At 42.3% G+C, this 25,195-nt stretch overlaps 1 protein-coding gene across 1 annotated transcript in view; it reads right to left on the minus strand.

Annotated features, from left to right (window-relative positions):
- Positions 1–1,662: 1,662 nt before the first annotated feature.
- Frmd4b (FERM domain containing 4B) overlaps positions 1,663–25,195 on the minus strand; it is a 146,115-nt gene continuing 122,582 nt past the window's right edge. The window contains 12 exon segments of the mRNA XM_048356136.1: positions 1,663–3,646; positions 8,108–8,240; positions 11,423–12,234; positions 13,377–13,496; positions 16,308–16,383; positions 16,386–16,454; positions 17,798–17,854; positions 20,460–20,688; positions 22,172–22,291; positions 22,383–22,516; positions 23,916–24,057; positions 24,532–24,670. Coding sequence (XP_048212093.1) covers positions 3,526–3,646; positions 8,108–8,240; positions 11,423–12,234; positions 13,377–13,496; positions 16,308–16,383; positions 16,386–16,454; positions 17,798–17,854; positions 20,460–20,688; positions 22,172–22,291; positions 22,383–22,516; positions 23,916–24,057; positions 24,532–24,670 — 2,152 coding nt within the window. The 3' untranslated portion in view covers positions 1,663–3,525.

Raw genomic sequence — 25,195 nt, forward strand, 5'->3', positions numbered from 1 at the left:
ATGTGGTGCTGAGGAATAGAACCCAGGGCTTCATGTATACAAGGCAAGCACTCTTGCCACTAGGCCATATTCCCAGCCCATGGATTGGAAAATTTAAAAACTCTTCTTGTAGCATGGTTAATTGGAGGAAATAACCTAAATTTGTGCTCTGCTTTAGAGAAAGTCAGAAAACTAAGGATTAATGTTTGAGAAAAACTTCTCAGTATCAATCTTAGTTCCTAAGAATTAGTTTAAAAAGAGTCTGGGTTCTTTATCTCTTATACCATTGACGCTCTTACAAATCAAGTAAGAATTTTGAAGAATTCCTTTCAGGTAGAAACAGAAAACATCAAGGAAGGAGGAGCCACTCATAAAATCCACTTTGTAAAACATCTTGGTGAGGTAGGCACATGAATCCGTATAACACAAACCCCAAGATCTATTAGGCAATAAAACAAACCCCCTCAAAACAAACTGAAAAATGGTACTCAGGATATGGTTCTAGATTTTAAATAACTACTATCATATATAGAAAAGCAACAGAACTAATATACAATGAAGTAATAATTGATTCCTGTGGGAGCCGAAGGAATATAGGACACAATTACTGTTCCATGGTATATAATTGATAGTGTGTCTAAAACTTTTTGCCATGAGTATATTTTGTTAAAAAAAAGCATATGTGTTGAACATTTTTGCTTTTCTCTTTTGTATATGTTTTAGTAAGCAAGTCAATGTGGTGGGGAGATATTTTTCAAAAAAGATGGGGTGCAGTGTTATGATGGCTCTTTCCCTTCCGTTACTGCATCTTCTCTTTTTATGTCTGAGAGAAAAGGTTTTCTTGTTTTTTATGTGTGTGCCAATCCTGGGGTTTGAACTCAGGGCTTGGTTGCTGTCCCTAAACTTTTGTGCTTAAGACTAGCATGCTACCACTTGAGTCACAGCTCCACTTTTGGCTTCCTTGGTAGTTAATTGGAAATAAAGAGTCTCATGGACTTTCTTGCCTGGGCCAGCTTTCCACCACGATCCTTCAATCTCATCCCCTTGAGCAGCTAGGATTACAAGAGTGAGCCCCTGTCATCCAATCTGAGATGCAAGTTTTACTACTTTTTCAAAGTTATACTTGCAATTCTGGGCATACCATGATTTGAATGAGGACAGGTTATTTTCATGTATGATACATGTATAGAAATAGTCTCTTAAGTTCTCCCTACATTTCATTTCCCACCCCATCCTTTCTACTGAACAGGATATTTAAAAATGGCAAATAAAAAAGTTAATTTTAAATTAACCAGACTGCTTGCTGGTCTGGGAAACCAAAATAAATTACATGTTGTAAATAAACAACGTTCTCAATATTAGGAAACCTAAAAAGTCTTGTGAATCATTCTCTACAAAGCAATAATCTACTCTTTCATCTATTCTAAGACAATTATATTATAGGACATAGCATTGTTTTACTTATCACGCAGAAAAAACCACTGCCAATTCAATGAAGACAGGCCATCAATCAAAAGGTAAAATCCATCTTTAGATAGACATATAAAAATGGTGCCATTTTTGAATCAATGAAATACGGTAATAATATAAAAATCTGAAATCTTGCTCAACATATTACTTGAAGTAGAGTAAGTCAATTGGCTTCAATACACGCCATCCACAAACAGAAGAGTGCATAAACAGTTTCAGTAACACACCTTTAGTTTATTGACCTACGTAAAAAAATAATAGGTCTTAAAAAGTCAGAACAGTAAAAGAATATGCAAAAGAGTATTTGTTTCCAGGAAGCTATACAAATATGCAAAAATGAATAAGTTATTTTTTCCTTTGTGTTTTTTTCCCTCCAATCCCCCCCCATCCCCACTTCATTTCTGATGATACAAATGGCTAAGGACCAGTTTAACAAGTCATTTTTATGGATATATTACATGCTTTGGAATATAGATAGAAAATGTGCCAAAAACGTCGGTCAGAAACTTCTCTATTCACAATATGAACAAGACACTGGTACAAAAGGGGAAGGGGAGGAAGCACCTTTCATGGAATTGTGAAACAGAATAAAGATGACAGAGAACAATCTGGAAGAAGGAAATCCTTTGTTCTAAAAGCAAAACCTTACCATACGCTGTTGCTAATTATTCTTCCAAGAAAAGTATGAGGTAGTTTTAGCCTCATAATTCAGTCTACTGGGCTTGAAGTAATTTTTTTAACGCCAATTTTGTTTTGTTGTTGTTTTTGTTACTTGGTCATTCAGAGCTACAAGTGGAATCAATGGGCTTAATTTCCTGGAGTTCACCATTGTAAGGCACAAAATTCATCTACAATGAGGTGGCTTTGATTTTTGCTGTTGTTTGGGGTCCTTTGTATCTTACGTCAAAAGACATTTTTAAACTCATTATTATAAAAACTTTCCACATCAAGACTATCGTGTGTGTGTGTGTGTGTGTGTGTGTGTGTGTGTGTGTGTGTGTGTGTGTGTGTGGACACTAGGGCTTGAACTAGGTAGGGCCTGGGCGCTGTCCTTAAGCTTTTTTCACGGAAGGCTGGTACTTCACCACTTGAGCCACAGGTCTACTTCTGGCTTTTTGATGGTTAATTGGAGATCAGAATCTCATCAACTTCCATGTTTGCTTTGGCATCAAACATGGATCTTCAGACATCTCAGCCTCCCGAGGAGCAAAACATTACAGGAGTGAGTCACCAGTGCCCGGCTAGCCTATCACTTTCAACAGTAAGCAAGGTGGAGAGAGTTACCAGCCTGAACAGTTGTTCATCATGCAAGCAGCAGAGAAAGAAAACAGGAGCTCAGTGACCTGTACCTTAGAGAGATCTCGGAGCAGAGTTTGTCAACCATTCTGTGGGCTGCTTCGTTTTCCCGTTCCATTACCATAAAGTTATATTACAGAATGCTACAGGACCAAGTCTTGTCTAGAACCCACCTTACACTGTTTATTTAAAAAAAAGTCACTCTGTGTCATATCCTAAACACATATACACTCATTCAGAACTGTACGAACATCCAACTTCAAGTAATTTTCCAATACTGTAAATTGTCACATCTGTGCAGAAACACCACCGTGCTGTCCTTGGTCAGCCCAACAATTCAGACCTTGTTGGAGCTCAATACCAGAGCTCCCCACCCTCCTTCCTTCGCCTCTATCAGTTGTGCTCTGAACTCTCCCTGGCCTTCTTGTCCAATGGGACCAACTCCCTGAACGAATGTTCACAGTTTAAGTTTGCCTTCAGCCAGATTGATTCCCTTCCAAAGCACTTGCTCTGGAGAACAGTTTCCCGCAGAGTCCTCTCATAGCAATGGTTCCATATGGGGTCAGATCTTGGTGGTGCCTGGAGATGGGAAGGCAGGTTCTTGTTCAGGGCCAGAGTGGGGCTTAGTGTGAGATTCACTTCCAGGGCTACATAAGTCTCCTCTTCGTATTTTGATAGGTTTAAGGTTCTAAAGCCAACGGCCTTCTGGGAAGACAAATCCCCTGTGCAAGGCACACCAGTGTGAGAACGCAGTGTTTTGGTCATGAGGTCCCATTGCATTCATACTAATGTTCCAGGCTTTGAGTCTTCGTGCCAAAAGAGCCTCTGCTCGCTACTCTCCAGGCTGTCTCCCAACTGGTTTCCATCTGTGCTGTCCAGTTGACTGGCCTCTGGGTATTGTCTAGGAGAGAGAAACAGACCAGTGACTCCTTGGGGTCATTCTTTCCTGCTTCACTACAAAGTCTACTACATTCAAAAAGGTTAGTAGGAAGCACTGTTACAAACCATTTTTCAAACCTTAAAGACAAAGCTAAATGACTGCATGCTCTTTCTATTCCTAATGTCTAACGGGCCTAGAAAGGGACTGTTTAATTCTCTACAGTAGAGGGGTGACCTTTTTGTTTCACTCAACATTTACCTCTGATAAGAGCCTAGATAGTACTAAGTTACATGTTAACTTTTTTTTTCTTAAAGAATAACCCAAATGACTTCTGTGAAACAGAAAAGATTATAAGCTATAGTCTGACTGCCCTGTAAGACAGTAACTAGCTTGGTACCTAATTTCATATTCCAGCATTGTCTTTTTCCTTGTCTGGAATTCTTTTTTTTTTTTTTTTTTTGCCAGTCCTGGGGCTTGGACTCAGGGCCTGAGCGCTGTCCCTGGCTTCTTCTTGCTCAAGGCTAGCACTTTGCCACTTGAGCCACAGCACCACTTCTGGCCCTTTTCTGTATATGTGGTGCTGGAGAATTGAACCCAGGGTTTCATGTATACAAGGCAAGCACTCTTGCCACTAGGCCATATCCCCAGCCCTGGAATTCTCTTAAATCAGTATAACCAAGCTGCTAGTTCCTTACTAGTATGTACACTAAATATTTTGACACAACCTTTTAAAATTTGAGAAGCTTCTCAAAATATCTTTTTTTTTAAACCCCTTGAGCCATAGCACCACTTCCAGTTTTCTGGTGGTTAACTAGAGATAAGAGTCTCATGGATTTTCCCGTCCCTGGTTAGCTTTGAACCATGATCCTTGGATCTCAGTCTCCTGAGTAGGTGGGATTACAAATGTGAGCCACTGGCGCCTAGCAAGATGTATTCTCATGACAGCATGTTAAGCATTCTTCAAGGTAAAGGAATACATGCAAACATGCTTTCCTCAGACACAAGGGAAAGGATTTAAAGGCAACACAGGCACTTTGGGATAACAGGTGGTATCTCAAGGGCTTAGACATGGCATCCCAGTTAAAAATGGCAGGTATATTTGGACAGTCTATTCAAATGAGCACAACCTGTTATACAAACCAGTCTGATAAGCCAAACTGCATTACTATAACTATAGGTTAAAGTAGGTTAGATAGTTAGTAGATTCCTATTTTAAATTTCAAAATCTTTTAGTAGAAGAGATAAAAGGTCTTTGAGAGAAGAGCTTAGGAAAGAAGTACTACGTAAACTCTAGGGTTTTTAGCATTTTCAGGGGACCCCAAAGGCCAAGGCAGATTTCCTAATGTCACAATGCATCAGTCACAGCAAGCAAACTCCTGCTATGCAAGAAGTGACACACGAATCTGATGACTGTACTTACTACAGCTGGCTACACTTAACAAAAGAGAATTTAAAACTGATCTCATTTCTGAAGACACGACCATTCTCCTGGTCAGAAGCCTCGGGTTCTGCCTAATAACCGATAGAGTTAGAAGGGAAGAGGAAAGGGAAACAGGAAGTGAAAGAAGAAATAAGTTAATTGAAAATAGAAGTAGCAGAGCCAAGAATCTCTGTATGATATAGCAACATAAGAGACTTCATTTCTACTTTGGAAAAGTTCATCCCAATGGAAAATGGACCAATGATACTGGGGGGAGAATTTGATGCTGTTTCAAATTTGTAGCTTCACCTAGATGCTTTGAAAAAGAGAATCTCTACATAATATATACTTACTTCAGTTAATAAAAATAACACTGACACGTAGCTAAAGATTAGCTATAGGGCAAGGTTTTTATCTGCATCCTGAAACTTATTTCGTCTCTTCTTAAAAAAAATAATGTTTACATAAATACAATGGACAAATTTTTGAGAGTATTTTTTTTAAGATTTGTAAGTGACTGATTCTACTTGTTAATAAATTCATATGATCAGATTATATCATAATTAAATGAAATCCTCCAGAAGCAAACAGACTGAAATAGGTCCTTGCATATCCGTATAGCTGGGACAAACCAATCTGAAATCAAGAACTTAAAATATTACACTTGGCAACTTCGCCCACTGACTACCTTTAGAATGTATTCTAAGTAAATACTCTGAAATTCAGACAAATATTTTGCACAGAGATGTTCACAGTAGCACTACTAACAGTTAAAAAAAAAAAAAAAAGAAGGGGGCTGGGAATGTGGCTTAGTGGTAGAGTGCTTGCTTAGCATGCATGAGCCCTGGGTTTGATTCCTCAGCACCACAGAAACAGAAAACGCTGGAAGTGGCACTGTGGCTCAAGTGGTCGAAGGCCAACCTTAAACAAAAAGAAGCAAGGGACAGTGCTCAGGCCCTGACTCCAAGCCCCAGGACCAGCAAAAAAAAAAAAAAAGGAAAACCTTAACTCCATCAGTTGTTCAAACCTGGGGGAGACTTTATATAAAGTATGGCCTTTTTTGTTAACTATTCACATAAAGTCTCAAGAGTAAAAAAAACCCTACAGAGCTATCTGTTATTGTTATGATATTAAATTTTAAAAATAGGATGTAGAATTTCATATACAATATAGCATATAAAAATTGTATCTACAGTATCATGACCACGTTAAAAATGCTGACAGCCAGGCTTCAGTAACTCACACCTGTACTCCTAGCTCCTTACGGAGGCCCAGATCTGAAGACTGAGACGGAATAATACAAGAGCTTATTATCTCCCACTAACCAGCCAAATGCTGGATGTGGGGGTGTGGCTCAAGTGGTCAAGTGCCAACCTTGGGCATAAAAAGCCAAGTGGGAATGCAAAGCTCTGAGTTCAAGGCCCAGTACTGGCACAAAAAAAAAAAAAAAAAGAATACAGACAAATGGGAGGAGAAATTCAAAGCATTACTAGTTGCTATCTCTGGAGAAATTATGGCTATATTGTCATCTTATGTATTTCTTTGTTATTTTCCAAATTTCCTACCATAAAGGTATGTGCACACACACACACCCGTGCACACTAGGGAATCTTTAAATAATTTATACTTTCCTGTCCATGGTCCCTCAGAAATCAGGCTATGTTGGTCTGCCTTAAATACATAGGCAACCAGATTTTCTCTTTAAAAAAAAAAGTGAGCACTTCCTGAGTCCAATGAATGCAGCGATAAAGACCAGAAGGATTGTATGTAATGAGGCAACAAAAGGCAAAGGAAAACTGCACCCACATAAAGTCTGCAAAGGCACTGCACAAAGAGATTAAAACTACTCAAAAAGCACAGACTTGGGGGCTAGTCCTTTGGGCTCTTTTCTAATCTCAGTTTCAAGCATTATTTACCCAAGTCCAAACCATCTGACAATCTGAAGTGTATTTTCACTCCAAGTCTATTTTGAGAACACCCTTTGTGGAGTTGAGACAATTGGCTTAATATTTCCAGCCAAGAAAAACTCCCACTGAATGTGAGGAATGAAAACAAGGCTTTTGGGGGGAATTGCAGACTTTCAATTTGCTTGTAACCCTGCAGGCTCTAAGGGACTGTGAATCTAACTGTTAACCTTGTCAATTCACCAGCCGAGACACCTGTGTCTTTACAAGTCGCCTCTACCTGAGCAGTAATCTGGCTTCAACAAGTCACAGAGTTTTGTGTTGTTTTTTTTAAAGAATACGACAAGAATGCTTTACTTCTTGGCACTGTGAATAAGGATTGTACTTTGTGAGAGAGGAAGAATGACCACACATTGAGTTCCTCCTTTGCCTTAAGAAGTCCTGGGGGGGGGGGGGGGACCCTCAAAGGCAAAGTAATTCAGACTTTGTAAGTTAAAGATTCCCTTCTAACACATTATTCCTGTGTATTTCCTGTAAAGTTTACAAAGAGCTACTTATAAAGACGAAAAGGACAGCTGGCTGCGTCGGTTGCTTCTTAGTGAACACAAGGTCAGACACAGAAGGTAGCACATGGCTGAAATGCAGCCCACCAACTGTCCCTGAGGAACCTCAGCACAAACAGTCTTGCTGGAATAGAGATTTTTTTTCCTACAAGGTTGCAAAAAAAAAAAAGACTTAAATAGACATTATCAATAATACTGTTTCAAGTACTGTCTCAAACAGATGAAGGGAAACACACACAGATAAGCCCTTTGGAGTCAGAATTTAATGCAGACTCTGAAAACAGTGGAAACTGAATGCACTAGATGAAATTTTTTTCTTTAAGGTCATTCTATTTTGGGCTTTGCTGGATTTATTGCTGTCTCTCACTATTTAGTTTTGACTTCACAGCCCAGAAACAGCCTGAACTAACATGTAGATGAGTAAGTGTGGACCCTTTCCAATGAAATTTTATTCAGGCAGCTGGATTTCACCTCAAGGCTGTTGTTTACCCACCCCTGAGCTAGATCGTTTAACATTCATAGTGCAAGGTAGGATTTCTGAATTTTCTTTTTCAGACAGGACCAAGATTCTTAGAATTGGAGCACTGCTTCTCACCTGTTTGGAGAGGGTAAAGGGTTATACATATTGCTGTAGCAGCTGGTATAAGGAGAATGTGCTGGAGTCTCATATTCGGACAGCCCTATGGTTAACTGGGTCCTCCAGTTCGCAGAAGCATTTGTAGAAGACACTAGAAATAGAAATGGGAAGAAAAACACAATTAGTTGACATACACAGAGTAGAAACTGTTCAGGTCATCTAGATATGCATCATAATCAGCTGTGTGTAGAGTAACTATTAAAGAGTCCAGGCTTGATTTTCTTGTTTGTTGGTGTTGGGGACAGAATCTAGGCCTTGCCCAAACCCTACTTAGCACTGAGCTACACCCCCAGCCAAGCTAGGATTTGGAATCCAGAGAGAGCTTAGTTCATCTAGCTTGGTAACTTTATGACCCAGTGATCTTGGACAGATAAGTAGCCAAAGGCAACACTGGGACTGGAGCCCTGGATCAAGTGATAGGGCATCTGGTCTAGCAAGCTGGAGGACCTGAGATCGAAACCCCACACAACCCAAACCAACCAGCCAGCCAACAAGAAAAACTCCAAAACAGCAATCCAACAAAGGCAACATGGGTTCCTACCAAGAGTAAGGCTTATTTTTCTTTGTCTTAAAAACAAATGGGGGTGGGGCAGGGAGAGGTAACTCAGGAAGAAGAGACTTGGTTTTACAGAAGGGCAGAACTGGAGCAGAAGGGCAGAACTGAAGTGCGAAAGTGTGATGAAAGACACGCTGGGCGTTTGCTGACCCCGGTAAAACCAGTCCTGCTCCATGCCTAGGACACACAGATGGCAACAATGCCATGACAGTTGTCCAAGAGTCACAAAACCAGTTCTGTTTCCAATCCTTCCTTCTTTGCTCTAGGTCCTATTTCCAGCCCTATGACCACCAAGGGACACAGACGTCAAAACTCAGCTGTGGTCCTGGGTGCATGTGTTTTTCGTGAACAAATGGGGGACCTGGCTGAGCTTCCAAGAGCATGTCTGAGCTCTGACAGGAGCCTCTGAGGCTGGGTGGATAGAGTCAGCACTGGGGCAGAATACCCACCCAACCTTTTTCTAGTTGGGAGAGAGACAGAGACACTTGGGCTGTAAAATGAGGATAATAACACGTCTAAGGATGGCACTCACCCTATAGAACTGTCCATTCCATGAACTGGGAGAACATATTAAGTACAAAAGGTATCATGTATGGTGAAGCCAGCTGCCAATAGCCAGTTGTTATCATCACTGCTACAACTGAGTCACCAGGCGAGCCCTCAGTTGACAAGGAGGGACTGCAGAAACTCTGACTAAATTGACAAATAACCAGAAATGCAGCTCTCCATGAGAATGAGGCATGCCTAGTATAGTACATTTCTGTGGCTACTAAATGGAAACAGGAACGAGGAACATTTCAGAAAGGATTTCTGAGAGTGCTAATTCCATCCATCTAACTCCTGACAAAAGGACGCATTGGGTCTGTGGGGCTAAATCCTGTGAGAGTCAACAGAGCTCCTGCCAGGCCTGAACCAGGAAGCGTGAATTCCATCTCCGCGTTTTTGGGGGTTTTTGGTTGGTAGTGGAGCTTGAACTCAGGGCCTGGATGCTGTCCCTGAGCTCTCTTTGCTGGAGGCTAGTGCTCTACCACTTTGAGCCACAGTGCTTCTTCTGGTTTTCTTTTTTTTTTTTTCTTTCTTTCTTTTTTTTTTTTTTTTTTGCCAGTGCTGGGGCTTGGACTCAGGGCCTGAGCACTGTCCCTGGCTTCTTCTTGCTCAAGGCTAGCACTCTGCCACTTGAGCCACAGTGCCACTTCTGGCTGTTTTCTATATATGTGGTGCTAGGGAATCGAACCCAGGGCTTCAGGTATAAGAGGCAAGCACTCTTGCCACTAGGCCATATCCCCAGCCCAGCTGGCTTCTTTTTGCTCAAGGCTAGCACTTTGCCGCTTGAGCCACAGCACCACTTCTGGCTGTTTTCTATATATGTGGTGCTGGGGAATTGAACCCAGGGCTTCATGTCTATGAGGCAAGCACTCTTGCCACTAGGCCATATTCCCAGCCCTCTTCTGGTTTTTCTGACAAGAGTCTCACAGCCTTTCCTGCCCCAGCTGGCTTTGAACCATGATCCTCGGATCTCAGCTTCTTGCGTAGCTAGGATTACAGGCACCTAGGATTACTAGGATTACCAGCACCTGGCTTCCATCTTTATGATGTCCCCCACACTCAGTTAACAGCCAGTGATGCTGAAGACTGAGTTACACCTGCTTCTCCCAGGATACTTCCCCAGCCCCAAGCCCACACCACAACAAAACCAACAGGCACCTCTGCCCTCCTGATTGTTCTGCAAAAAAAAAAATGCTCAGGCAACACCCTGAACTTTAAGAGGAAGAAAGGCGTTTTCTACATGAGCCATAAATAACAAGAAATAATGACAAGAGCCTTTTGTGTGTCAGATATGGGCATCGATGGGATAGGTTGAGAGAAGTCCAAAGTCTTCCATAAACAGGAGAGAACATGAACTCAAATAGAAATCTCCATGGAAATAATGCTGTCAACACACTTCTGAAACCTTTACAGGTACAGGTCATAACTCAGGAATTCCCTCACTGTGTCTCACTAAGGTGTCATGATTAAGGAGGAGGCAGGATTCACAAGCTCAGGTTTCCATGCAGTTTGAGAATTTGCTCATTTCTTCAAGAGTTTCAAACTTGGGCTGGGAATATGGCTTGGTGGTAGAGTGCTTGCCTAGCATACATGAAGCCCTGGGTTCAATTCCTCAGTACCACATAAACAGAAAAAGCTGGAAGTGGCGCTCTGTCTCAATTGGTAATGTGCTAGCTTTGAGCAAAATAAACTCAGCTCCTATCAGAATTACTAAACCTTGATTTAGGTAGCTCAATATTCAAAACAAGGCTTGATCAAATCTTGCCCCATCAACAGGAATAGTGTATATAATTCTATTTTCTTTTCTTGCTTGCCTGTTGGATTCCCTTTATTCTTTCAAAATGCCACAGCTCAATGACCTAAATACATTTAAGAGATGTGGTTATCAATGTAAGACCTAGCAGCCACAAAGTTTGTGAAAGCCCCTAACAGGACAACATCAATACACCTAGACATTCCACAAATTCAAGATTGGACTGGAATCTTCTACCACTTGCTCCATTCGTCATGTACTCTAGGAACCTTGCAGAGACCGTTTCAAGTTGGCAGTACTTATTGAGGTTCCAATGCATGGCTCCCACTGCTAATGAAATGACCCAGGGAGGGTGGGGGGTGGCTTGGGGTGGGGAGGGAGAATGATGCACGCTGACCCCAGGTGTCATGGCACTTACCTGAAGAGTAAGAGGATGCTCGGCTGCTTGGAGAACAGGGTACCTGCAGCCCAGCAAACCCCAGGCATCTCTGTGAACCCCTGTCTGAGTCAAAGCTTGTCTGCGGGCTGTGCCCCTGATCCTTTTGCCCGGAGGCCCGCTGGTACCAGCCCCGCAGGTGCTCAGCGACTAAGGCCTTGTGGATGTTTTTGGTGATGTGCTCCGATTTCACAGCAGTCTTCCTGGGCAGCCGGAGGGTTGCATATGGGTTATGGGGCACGTGATCCACTTCGTCCTCATGGAAAGACCTGCTGTAGTCCCTCTGCCGGTCATATCCATAGTGGGCCGCAGATCGGTAGGATGGGTTGACTGTGTACTGGCCCTCAGTGTCATTCTCGTAGACATAGCCACCACTGTAATAGAGGTCGCACTCGGCGTAGGGTGCATATCCAGCAATGTAGTAATTGGAAGATGCCGGCTCCTGACTCTTGGAATAGACGCCATTCCTCATACTGTCCCTTGGGGCCAGGTTGGGCATGCTTCCTGAATTTGAAGTCGAGGCATGGTGCTTCTTGGACCTTCTTCGCCCCCGGGTACGAGTATCCAGGGTCTGGGTGGTGTAATAGGGGCCGGCGGCGGGTGCCACACAGTAGTACTCTGTGCTGGACTGGCTGGTATAGGAAGACCCATCATCGAGGATCTCTGTACTGCTGCTTCTTTGGGATTTGGAAAGGGAGAAGAATGGCTTATCGTTGTCCATCTCGGAGAGCAGGTGGGACTGGGACTCCAGACTTCCACTCCGCTGGCGGCAGTGCTGAGCTGAAGATTCAGGTCTGAAAGAGGAGAAGGGCACAGGTGTACAATAAAAGAAGGAAAGGAAGCTGGGTGCTAGTGGCTCATGCCTGTCATCCCGGTTACTCAGGAAGCTGAAAGCTGAGGATCACCTTTCATAGCCATCCTGAGCAGGGAAGTCCAGTGAGGCTCTTATCACCAATGAATCACCAGGAAACTGGAGATGGTGCTGTGGCTCCAAGTCGTAGAGCATTAGCCTCACGCAAAAGAGCTCAGGACCCCTTGAGTTCAAGCCCCATGACTGGAGAATGGATGAAAGAGAAAGAGAGAGAGAGAGAGAGAGGAAGGAAGGAAGGAAGAAAAGGAGGAAGAGGACGGAAGGAAGGAAGGAAGGAAGGAAGGAAGGAAGGAAGGAAGGAAGGAAGGAAGGAAGGAAGGAAATGAGAGAAGGAAGCAAATAGAACATTACACTGATTGATCTCATAGCTCCCAAATTCCAACTGGTGTTTCTAAGTTCCAAGATTCACCACAGGATAGAATCTATTTGTTAAGATAACCCACTGGTTCACACATAAGGTCACTACCATGGCAAAATGAGAAGGGGATCAGATTCTGCCAAACCTTTCCTTGAGGGTAGAGCAGATATAACAAACTTTTAGGGAGGGGTCTTTACTCTCACAACTTAGGATATGTTAGGCCAGGACAAGGTAGCATTGCATGACAGAGCAGACCCTGGCCTTGAAGGCAGAGACTTCCTCACACTGAGCTATGACACAGCCACTTCCAAGCTATCTGAGCTTGGATGAGATATTAACCTCTGTGACACCTGCTTCTGCCTTGGTAATCATAGACGAAAACTGTATCAGATACCCCCACTTCAGTTAGGCTTATTGTCCGCACTAAATAATCTAGTATGTATAAAACATTTAACACTACTTCAGAATACTAGCAGTTATCTTCATCCTCAACCATGGAATAATGACTGATAATATCTGGTTGGGGAAATATCTGGACCAATCAAGTTCCTTTCCTTTGCTGACAGACTTGAAACTGTAAGCAGATGTGGAGCATGGAGGCTCTATTGTAGGAAGTCACTGGAAAGGATGGGAAAGCACAACAAAGCAAGATAAACACTCAAAAGCCAAAACGAACACAGCCAATACAATGGGAACAAAGCTCTTACTCTAGGTGGCTGCTGCTGTAGGCGTTCCGAGTAAGGACTGGCGTGGTGGGCATGCTCCGCCCGCCCTGGGGCCTCCTCTCCAGGGTCTTGTAAGGGCTGCTGTGTGTCCACAGCATCTCTCTGTGATGATTTAAAAAAGAAAGAGAAAGAGAGACAGATGAGGATGAGCTTCTCAACACCTGTGGCAGAGTTGTCACCAGTGCCTCCTGGGAAGCAGGCACTGGTGGCTTGCACTTGTCATCCTAGCTACTCATGAAGCTGAGATCTGAGGACTGAGGTTCAAAGCCAGCCCCAACAAATCTGTGAGACTCTTATCTCTGATTCACTCATAAAAAGCTGTAAATGAAGGTATGGCTCAAATGATCAGTCTTGATCAAAAAAAAGCCAAGCAAAAATGAGAGGCCTTGAGTTCAAGACCTGGTACTGGGTCTTGAACAAACAAACAACAGAAGCTGATGGAAAGAGTACGGGAGACGGATGGGAAGCATTTCTCTGTGGATTAGTATCCATCCCAGTAGGTCCTTAGTGAGTTTTAGGGGGAAATCAGGAGGACTGATTCTCTTGGTCATAAATATGAATGGAAAGCTTTTTAAGAGTCCATTGGGAAAAACTGACCAAAACCAAATCAGAGAAGAGTTCGGCAAGTGTGTTCTCTGTGAAAGGTCTAACAGTAGGTCTTTTTGTCTTTGAGGGCCAGGAAGTCTCTGAAGAGACTCAGTACTCTGTCCTTATAATACAACAGCAGCCACAGAGGTAAGTGAATGGGGCTGGCTGTATTCCAATAAAACTTTATTTGTGGGCCTGGAAATGACAACTTCATGTGGTTTTCATACCACCAAATACTATTGTTGCTTTTGGTTTTCCTGCATTCCATAAACAAAAAAAGAAAGAAAAGAAAAATGGGACAGCACAGTGATCTAGACCATGGCTGCTGTCAGCTGACCGCTCCCTTGGATTCGAGGGCAACATCCTTAAGTTGCTTTAGCCACTTCCTCACACAGTGAGAACTCAATTCGCGGTTCTTATTTTATCAAATTAAAAATGACTTTAAGGGGCTGGGGAATGTGGCTCAGCGGTAGAGTGCTTGCCTAGCATGCATGAAGCCCTGGGTTCGATTCCTCAGCACCACAGAAACAGAAAAGGCCAGAAGTGTCCCTATGGCTCAATAGCTAGAGTGCTAGCCTTGAGCAAAAAGAAGCCAAGGACAGTGCTCAGGCCCTGAGTCCCAAGCCCCAGCATTGGAAAAAATAAATAAAAATGACTTTAAGCTGAGCATCACAAGCTCATGTCTCTAATCCTAGCTTAGGCAGAAAAAAAACCTACTAGAGTCCAAGTCTAAAATAACTAGCAAAAGCTGAGCTGGAGGCATGGCTCAAGTGGTAGAGTAACTTACAGCAGGGAAGCAATATGCCAAGCCAGCACGAGGGCTTGAGTTCAAACCTCAGTATTGAAGAATAAAAAGGACTTTTAAAGGGACTAGAGTATCATTCAATCGTAAAGCACCTGCTCTGTATGTACCAGGCTCCTAGCTTTGAATGCCAGCATCCAGCCTTGTAGTTTAGGGTGGCAGGCATGTGCCCACATGCCCAGCTATTACTCAAGATGGAGTCTTCATAGCTTCCCCTGCCCCTAGGCTGGCCCCCAATCACACTCGTAACATCTCTGCCCCCCAAGTAGCTGGGGTTACAGAATTGAACAATGTTTGTTTTCGATATTTAAAGGTCATTTCTTTCATGAGTTCATGGGTACTGTTGGTTTGAATGTTTTTTGTTTTTTGTTTGGGGGGGGGGGGGGTTGGGCCAGTCCTGGGCCTTGGACTCAGGGCCTGAGCACTGTCCCTGGCTTCTTTTTGCTCAAGGCTAGCACTCTGCCACTTGAGCCACAGCGCCGCTTCTGGCTGTTTTCTGTATATGTGGTGCTGGGGAATCGAACCTAGGGCCTCGTGTATCCGAGGCAGGTACTCTTGCCACTAGGCTATATCCCCGGCCCGGTTTGAATGTTTTAATTAGGCAATATAAACATGTGGTCATCTCATCTTGCATTCTAACTTCTTAAAAGAACCATTATACATGCAGCCAAAGTCGGAGAACCATTCTGGTCTGTTTTCTGGTTAAACCCTAGTCTCATTTCTCTGGTTAAGATTTACCTGAGACAGGTGAGAACACAAAAATTGTTACAGATTCGCAAGTGAGTTTAAGCCCGAGACTGGGGTACAAAAGTCAGTCCTAGCTTTTGGTTTGGCCAAGTGGTAGTTAGTGCTTGTTTCCTTAGAGCAGTGGTTGCAGAACTGAACTTTGGATGTGATAGCCGTTATAGTTTAGACTCGAAGGCCTCAAAGGCCTTTGTAGATGTAAGGTTTGGTCACCAAGCCCCCATGCTTTGGGGACTGCTGGATCCTTTAGGAGGAAGGAGGTTAGCCCACTGGAGTGTGCCCTTAATGGGGGTATTGAGACCCAGCCTCTTCTCATCTTTCTCTTTGCTTCTTGACTATTACAAGGCAAGCAGCTTTTTCCCATTACGTCTTCCTACCATGACATTCAGCCCCAAGTAAGAGGGCCAAGTGACCATGGACTGAAACTGGAAGCCCACATAGACCTTCCCTACCTATAAGTTGTTTATTTCAGGTATTTTCTTATAGTAGCGGAGAGCTAACTAACATAATACCCAAACCAAATAAGATGACTAATATATTGCTATAACTTAATATAAAATAGACTTTACTATCAAAGAAAGAGAACTAACACCTTTCTAAAAGGACCTTTCCAAAAGCACTTCCCCTTGCTGTCAACAATGAATCTCTGGTGAGTTTCTATGCCTCCATTTTACAGGAAAACACTATTTCCTGAAAGGGTAAATAACAACAAGCAAAAAAAGGTATCAACAATGTAAAGGAAAGATTTCTTGGCTACAAGGCATTAATTAAGCTCTCACCTGGAATGCCTGGGATCCACAAACTGTTCATTGATGGATGACTTTCTGAAATGGACTCTCTCAATACCAAGAGACTTGGGGGAAGAATTCTTGGAGAATGAGGTACTGAACTTGGTCGCTGTCCAGCAAGAGTGAAGGTGTCATTGGCTAAGTGAAGCAAATAAATGAATGAATGAATGAAGTAGGTAAATACTCAATATCTTGCTTAAACTGCTAAGCTAGAAATTGAATTCCTATCTAATGAACATTATCTTCTCCTCGAGACCATGTTTTCAGAAATACATAATTTTGAAGGTATTTTTATATTGTATCTATCAGAAGAAGAGAAATTATTAAGTATCCTTCTGGGGTCCCAACCGACTTTGGCCAGTTCAACAGATGATCACTCAGGTGGAAAAGGAATGACTCCACCTTTAAAGAGTTTTTTCAGTTAACTCTCAAGTGGGCAAAAGGCCAAGGAAATGAGCCAGATCCTTTTTGTTCAGCTTGAGTGTTCTTTTTGTGTGTATGAGAGCACCTGAGTGCTGTCCCTTAGCATTTTCACTCAAGATTGGTGCTCTATCACTTAAGCCACAGCTCCACTTCTGGCTTTTTGGTGACTAATAGGTGATAGGAGCCTGACAGACTTCCTGCCCTGGCTGGCTTTGAACTATAACCCTCAGATCTCAACCTCCTGAAGCTAGGATTACAGATATGAGCCACCAATGCCCAGCTACCTTTAACATTCTTTAAGGCTCTGTGGCCCAAGGGTTGTCCTTGTCATTGAATATGATGAGCAACGCATCAGTGGAGACTTGCAATGCCTACCACTGATAGTTGCATTTTCAAAGAGGAATGGCCTATATGACAAAACTTTGGCTCAAGGAAGAATATTTAAGTGATGGAATGTTATACACCATAAAACTTAGGGGAAAATTAGGCAGCTGGGGATGAGTTGAAGGTAGTGTCTTCTCAGAATTCTTCAAATTACATCAGACAGATAGTCAATCACCTAATTAAGTATATAGGAGCGATTCTCTAGGAAACAGTAATAATAATCAAAGAAGACACTAAAATTTTTGGTTTGGTCACTGGACTCTTGAAATACGAAATGTCACCACTGGAAAAAAACTAGGTGAGATGGGTAGTTCACCTAGATGAGCTAGGTAAGGCTGAATGATACATATGATTCTTTATATTAAAAAGTTATCGCACCAGTGACTCAATCCTAGCCATGCAGGAGGCTGGGTCCTGAGATCAAGTTCAAAGCCAGCTGGGCAGCAAAGTCTGTATGACTCTTACCTCCAATTAACTACCAAAAAAGCCAAAAACAGAGATATGGCTCAAGCGGCCACTAGCTTTGAGTGAAAAAGCTAAGAAAGAGTGCCTAGGCCCTGAGTTCAACAGCCCCAATATTAGCACATGTGTGCACAGGTATGTGTGCACATACACTGAGTTATCATATTATTTCAGAATATGTACTGTTTTCAAATAAAAAAGGTGCTACTTACGATCATCATAGGTGGCAGAGTCAGACAAGGAGCTGCTCTCTGATGGGATGACATCTTCTGTGGGTGAAAACAACGGCTTTTAGTACAACCGCACATTTACATAACTGGAGTGAACTCAGCCATGTCATTTTCAATGGAGTGCATTTTATTTTCACTTAGATAAATATAGCTAATAAAAGCACATCAATAATTAACTGTTTTAAGAATTGACTCATTTACTACTGAAGACAAAAGTACCTTGTGTTTTAGGGTATGTGTCTAGCGACCGTGAGGTGCTGACTTTAATCTGCAGTACCACAAACATGTGCTCCCCTTCCCCCCCAAAATAATCTGTGCATTGTAAAGACATCACAATGGATTATATTCATCTTTCAATATTCATGGGAGTCTGGCTCCTGGGATGCCCAAGGCCACCCAAATCTCAAGTCCCTTGCTTAAAATAGCATGTGCTCTTCCATACCTTAAAACACCTCTAGATTACTTTTCACAGCCCTACAATGCAAAGGCTATGTAAATACTTATGCCACTGCATTGTTTAGGAAATGATGACAAGAAAAAAAGGCCCCTATACATGCAGTACAAAGATGAGATTGTTTTTCTGAATATTTTTGATCTGAGATTGGTTAAATCTGCAAATATGGCACTTGAGATACAAAGTATTGACGGTACTTCTTAAAACAGACCAGATGTCCAGAAAATTTTAAACTACTTTATAAATACTTCCTCCATATTGAAAGAAAACTTTGCCTACTGCTCTTAGTGCTTATGACTAAGCTGGTTAAAAAATAAAAAAGCAAACCCATTCCATTCTGGTCATGAATGATTAATGTTATATGAATTACATTTCAACTGTCATTAGAGAATCTATTGTGAGTAAAACTTCTGCCTTGACCCTTCCCTATAGAAAAGAGCCTACCCTTCCCTTTTCTTTCTCCTCCCTTCCCTTTCCTTCCCTTCCCTTCCCCTCCTTTCCCCTCCCTTCCTGTTCTTTACCAGTCCTGACTGGGGTCTGAACTTAGAGCCTAGCTCTTCTTGATTAGCATGTTTGCTAGGCTTGTACTTTGCCACTTGAAGCATGCCTCCAGTCCAACTTTTTGTTGATTATTTTGGAGATGGGAGTCTAGTAGACTTTTCTGCCCAGGCTGTCTTCCAACTATGATCTTCCAGATCTCAGCCTCATGAGTAGCTAGGATTACAGTTGTGGGCCCTGTGCCTTTTCTTACTAGAGTTGACACTTGGTGGTTTTGTGAGTACTCCAGTTAGACCAGCATTTCTCTACAGTGGTATTACCAATCTTTTGGACTGGGTAATTCTTTGTTGTGAAAAGTTGTCTTTGCATTGCAAAATCTCCACCTCCTCCCACTCCACCATCCTTTTCTTTTCTTTTTTGCAGTATTGGGGATTAAACCTGGGCTGTATGAATGCCTTGTAAGCGCTTTACCATTTGAGTTATATCTATCCCAGCCCACCAACAGCAATTCTGACAACCCAGAATGCCTGCAAACATAGTGAAGATATTCCTAGTGGCTCTCCCTAATTTAGAACCACTGATTAGAGAGACCTGGATTCAAATCCTGGTTTTTCCATTTATCAGCTGTGAAACCTTGGGTACATGCCTTCACATTTCTTAACATCATTTGACATACTTTAAGATGGCGATATCACTGATACCCTATCATAAAATACTGAATTAAACAATTCAGTGAAACCACCACGAAAAGATTTTAGTCTAGCTCCTAGCACATGCTAAGTGCTCAATAAATGTTACATGTTTTACTTTTGCTATCCATACTTGTGTACTATAGAAACAGCAACCATAATGCTCTGAGTATTGCTGGTGCCACTGACTGTTCAATAGTGTATTTGGTCAGAAGAGACATCACATATGTGTTGATATGCTTTTGCAAACTGTTCCATGTTCAGTGTTGGGTGTTTTGGCAAAAAGGGTCTAGACAAAGACAGTGCCTCAATGTAAGCTTCGAAGCCATGAAGGGACTTATGCCATCCAATCTTGAATGTCAGTCTTTATCACAGTCAGGCTCATTCTCTCTGAATTAGACACACAGTGTTGCCTGACGGTGAGGTGCCAGTCTACTCAGCTGTCAGACACACTTTCAAAACAATCTATCCGATGTATGCTCGGCCACCGGCACCATCTGCTGCCCACATGTCAGTTGCTAGAGAGGAGAACAGTTGAACCTTGAAGTTTGAGGATGAATGGGCTATGACAAATGCCCAGGAAAGTGAAGTGCGCTGTTAATCACCCATCTTTGCAGGTCCAGAATGTAACCCACGCCAAGCCAATTGGACATTTACAGGCTGAGATGCCGAAAATCTCCAGCTGTACTTGGCTCACACAGTTACATTGATGTCTGTGTATTCGCTTTTCCAAAGCCTATGTCTGCCATATAAATCGGATACTTATTCTAAAACCTAGTTTCCATATTTCATCAGATCTAAAATGCATATATTATTTTAGGTCCCAGTATGGCTCAAGTGGTAGAGCCTCTGGCCTTGAATAGAAAAGCCAAGCAAGAGTGAGAGGCTGTGGGTTCAAGCGCCAGTCCTGGCACCAAAAATCCAAACCAAACCAAACCAAAATATCTACACACCATCAAAAGCATTGACTAAGAGACTCAAGCTTACAAAAGATTCTACTCACCAGGTAAAATCACTGCTGCTTTCGGGTTGGGTTTCTTTCCACAGCGAATTCGGTATTCATTTATTGCATTCTCAATCTCCTGAAGCTTTTTGACTGCATCTGTGTAATCTTGCTTCCGTTTTTTCTTCACAGTTTTACATAGGTCTGGCTCGTTGGCAAGTTTCTTTGCAGCTTCTACCAGCTTTTGCTGTATTAGAAAATTGCTCTCCAGTTCTTGCAAAGCTGGATCCTACAATTTATGCAATGATACCATGTTATTTTTATGGGTACACCAAGTCCCTCTCTCATGCTTGTAAACATATTTCATGCATTCTTGAATGAGATGCACTTTGAGAAAAAAAATCTTCCAAGTTTTAATATGCAGACACCCTCCAACATTTTCCCATGAAGACAAGACAGGCCTCATCCGTAACCATCTTAACTTCAGCTTGACGAGTATAACCTCTTTTCTCTTGAAGGAAGTAAAGGACCTTTCATTTTTTCACTTGAGTGAAGATCATTTTCAAAATGAGATTCCATTTCAGGACTCATAGCTACAGACTATTATATGCATACGCAGAGCTTTATATGTTTCTACATATCATTAGAGACAGGTAATGTGGGTTTGATTCCTCTTTCCATTGGTTTCTGGTTGCATGATTCTTCACTCCACTAAGAAAGCTCACTCTATTAGGATTAGCTGCTTTAAGGGTCATCTTGGCTGATGACATGCAAATGAAAAGTACATTCTATCTTGCCTAGCTTATCTTTACATTTAATTACATTGGATGCTATACATGTAGTACCTCATTTAATACTCATTGCCTCCCTTAGAGGGAAATTCTATCAATATTCCCATTGTAAAGAGGGAAAAATGGGCTGGGAATATGGCCTAGTGGCAAGAGTGCTTGCCTCCTATACATGAAGCCCTGGGTTCGATTCCTCAGCACCACATATATAGAAAATGGCCAGAAGTGGCGCTGTGGCTCAAGTGGCAGAGTACTAGCCTTGAGCAAAAAGAAGCCAGGGACAGTGCTCAGGCCCTGAGTCCACGCCCCAAGACTGGCAAGAAAAACAAAACAAACAAAGAGGGAAAAAAAGTTACCTACAGAATAAAACTTTAAAGGGGTTAAAATATTTGCCAAAGGCTACGCTTTTTAGCCTGTTAGTATCATTTGTAATAATATTATAAATTTATAAACTGGGCACTGGTGGCTCATGTCTATTATCCTAGCTACTCAAAAGGCTGAGATGTGAGGATCACAGTTCAAAGCTAGCATGGGCAGGAAAGTCTGTGAAACTCTTATCTCCAATTAATCAGCCCAAAGCTGGAAGTGGAACTATGTATGGCTCCAGTGGTAAACTGAGCACAAATCCTCAGGGACAGTGCCCAGGTCCCGAGTTCCAGCCCCCGGACCTGAACAATAATAATATTTGCAGGCCAAGCAAGACCCTGCTATGTAGCTCAAGCTGTCCTCGAACTTCAAATCTTCCTGCCCTCAGTCTCCCAAGCTCTGGGATTATCCTGCAAGCATTGAAGGCAGAAGTTCTTAATTTTAACAGTACTAGTCCTCAGTGTATAAATATTTGGATTTTATTCAATGCTGCCTCTGATTTGTGAGGTTAAACCCAATGCCAGTGGGTGAGTGACTTAGAAACCAAAACCACAGTGTGAGAACACTTGAATGGCTTTGCTGTCTGCCTCACAGAAAGGCTCGGGGTGGATGTCCTACCTCTTCAGTTGGCAGTAAATTGTCATCTAACTTGAACGCGGTGCCCACTCGCCTTCTGACCTGAGGGGGCTTCTCCCCTATGTTCAGTGGGTACTCCTTTGGCATTTTACCCGTGAGTTCCTGAAAAACAGGGGGGCGGGGCAGAGTGGGTAAATGCCACAGATCAAGGCTGGGGACATCAGGGGAAGAGCCCAAAGCCGAGGACACTCACGGCCTCGCGCAAGCAGATCTTCTTCAGCTCTTCCACTTTCTTCAGGAGTTTTTCTTGCAACAGCTTCTCCTTCCTTTTGAGTTCCAGGATTTTTTCCCGCTTTTGCTCCTCACTGGCTTCTGAGTCTTGAGACCCTGGATGGGGGGAAGGGCGGGGGGGGGTGTGTCACATCAGCTGGCTTCCTTCCTTGTAGGAGGACAAAGGCCTGCCCAGCCAACCTGCTATGAAAAGCTAGTTTCTTTCTTTTCACCTTGTTTCTGAACATAATAAAAGGAAACTGGAGAACATTTTCTCAGGCTCCGGGCATCAGACAGAACCTGGTAAGGAAAATGTGCTAAATGACTTGGGTCATTTTGGAAATGATGACAGAATGCTTCATGTTTCAGACACACCCAAGGAATCATTTCTTTTCTTTCTTTCTTTTCTTTTTCTTTTTTTAGAAGGGGAGAAGATGTACCTTGAGATAGTTGTCAACTATTCCTTTGAAAGGTAAGCAAAGGAATGTTCTGGGCAGCTTCAGAAAATGCTCACTAACAATGGGATGGCGAGGGACAAATCATTTAGTAAATTGACAGGCTAAACACCAACCCCAGTACTGCGAAGACAGACACTCAACAGTCTCTGCTGAGGGCAGGGCACAGTGATTATGGTTTTATGGGGTGGGCACTTGTAATTATGTTTAATTATGTATAGCATTTTATATTATGGAATATTGGATGATTATCCTATCAAAAATGACATAATGAGAACAAAATAAAACTGAACATTGGAACAAGTTGATAGAATGATGGGGAGAAAAATGTTCTTTAAAGGCGCTCTTAGTATTCAGTATATTTGCATTTTATGTTACTTATATATACATTTCTCCATTTGTGATCTAACTTCATTTTTTTTTGTTATTTTAATTATTGTCTTTTAGTAGGTGTACAAAAGAGTTGCCATTTAACAAAGCATTTGGAAGAGGTGACATTGTTAAAAAAGAAATGTACTCAATGCTTGATTTATGTAACTGTAACCCCTCTGTACATTACCTTCACAATGAAAAAAAAATTTAAAAGCAGATTATGAACACAATGCATCTTGTATTCAGAGTTGCGGCATATAGTAGCTTCCTAAAGACTCCTTTGTTCCCCAAGCAGTGGGGCCAAAGACAATTTTGAAGATGATTTAGGACAGAAAAAAGATGGGTTGGGGGACAAATGAAAAACCAGAAAAGCACAAAGTGCCCAAATGGGTTGCTAGGTGGCTTATGATTATAATCAGAGCTACTCAGGAGGCACAATCTAGGGACTGTGGTTCAAAGCCTGCTCAGACTGAAAAATGTGAAATGTCTTATCTCCAATTAATCACCAAAAAGCCAGCACTAGTATTGTGGCTCAAGTGGTAGGGCACCAGCCTTGAGTCTAAAAAGCTAACGCCCTGAGTTCAAGACCCAGGACCAGCAGCACAAAGAATAAAACAAACAACAACAACAACAACAAACTACCCCACAACACCAAAGATCTCTTGCCCTTTTCAGTTTTGAGGATTTACCTGAAGATATTAAGCTGCCGTTGCTTGCCATGATAAACTGGCTTTTTGCTTCCAGTGTCATCAGTTTGGAGACCCTTTGTGTTCCTGTCTCTGTCAAATCCATTGCAATGTCATCTAAACTTCTGGCAGAAGGAATTTTTGCCTATGGAGCATAGGGAATCAGCAAAATGAAACATATTTTACTGGAATCCAAATATTAAGTTACTATAGTGTGGAAACATAAACATAAAAGATAATTCAAAATAATTATTAAGCTGACACTAGAGGGGAAAAAAAGCCTTAAGCTTTGCATCTGAAATGTTTTGGTCACCACAAATAATTTTCTGTCATGGCTTGATTCAGTCATAGAGTTCAATGTCACCAACACCACCACCAATGTACACACATATGCAAGCCAGTGTTAAAACTTAAATCAGCTATATCTATTGCATGTCTCTTCAATGTATGAAGGAAGCTAAAATAATGGGAAGTATAGCTAAAAACAAAACCCAAAAATACTTCAAAGGACAAAATGCATGGGCTTGCATATTTGCTGAGAAAGTTCATCTCCTAAATAGCTACAAGACTGTAGCTATTGGTGGTCTGTTCCCCTATGCAAATGCCTTTAGTTACTTACTTTGCTCTGCTTCCGGTCTAGGTAGAACTGATGCTGACTAATAGCCATCACCCAGATGGACTTGATCAGAGAAGAGTTCGCATACCACGTTTGCACATACAGGCCGCTTTGCCCAAAGGTCCTCCGAGAAACCGAAATCCTGGAAGACACAGGAAAGCAGTTGAATCGATTGCTGTGGGCTAGCACCATGCAATGTAAACCCAAGGAACAATGCTGTCAAGAGCTCCTTCCTCTTCATTGTCTCTGCTGGTCACTAGGAGGCTGGCCAGTTCCTGATCCCCTCCCCCCCCCCCACTCCTGCCCCATGACAAAACTACTCAGAATCTAGGCAATCTAAGCATATTTTCAAAATCACAAATGCACAACACTCAAAAGTGAAATAGGCATCAGTCAAATGAGAGGCCCCACAAAATCCTTTAGTTAAGAGATGTGGGACCACCACAAGAGGTGAAGGATAAGTGGATGGTTTAAAGACGACCACTATGACTGAGGGCTCTAGGGCCTGCCTCAGTTGAAGAAAGAGCTTGTCTGATCTAGGTAGACAAAATCTACCTCAGAGATGAATATAACATTAGGAGATTAATATAATGATATCAGCTGGAAATATCTTAGGCTAGAGTATTGTTTGCACATCACATGTAATGCAGAAAGGTAACTGGGAGGA

This window comes from Perognathus longimembris, chromosome 10 (genome assembly GCF_023159225.1).
Source record: "Perognathus longimembris pacificus isolate PPM17 chromosome 10, ASM2315922v1, whole genome shotgun sequence".
Classification (NCBI taxonomy): Eukaryota; Metazoa; Chordata; class Mammalia; order Rodentia; family Heteromyidae; genus Perognathus; species Perognathus longimembris.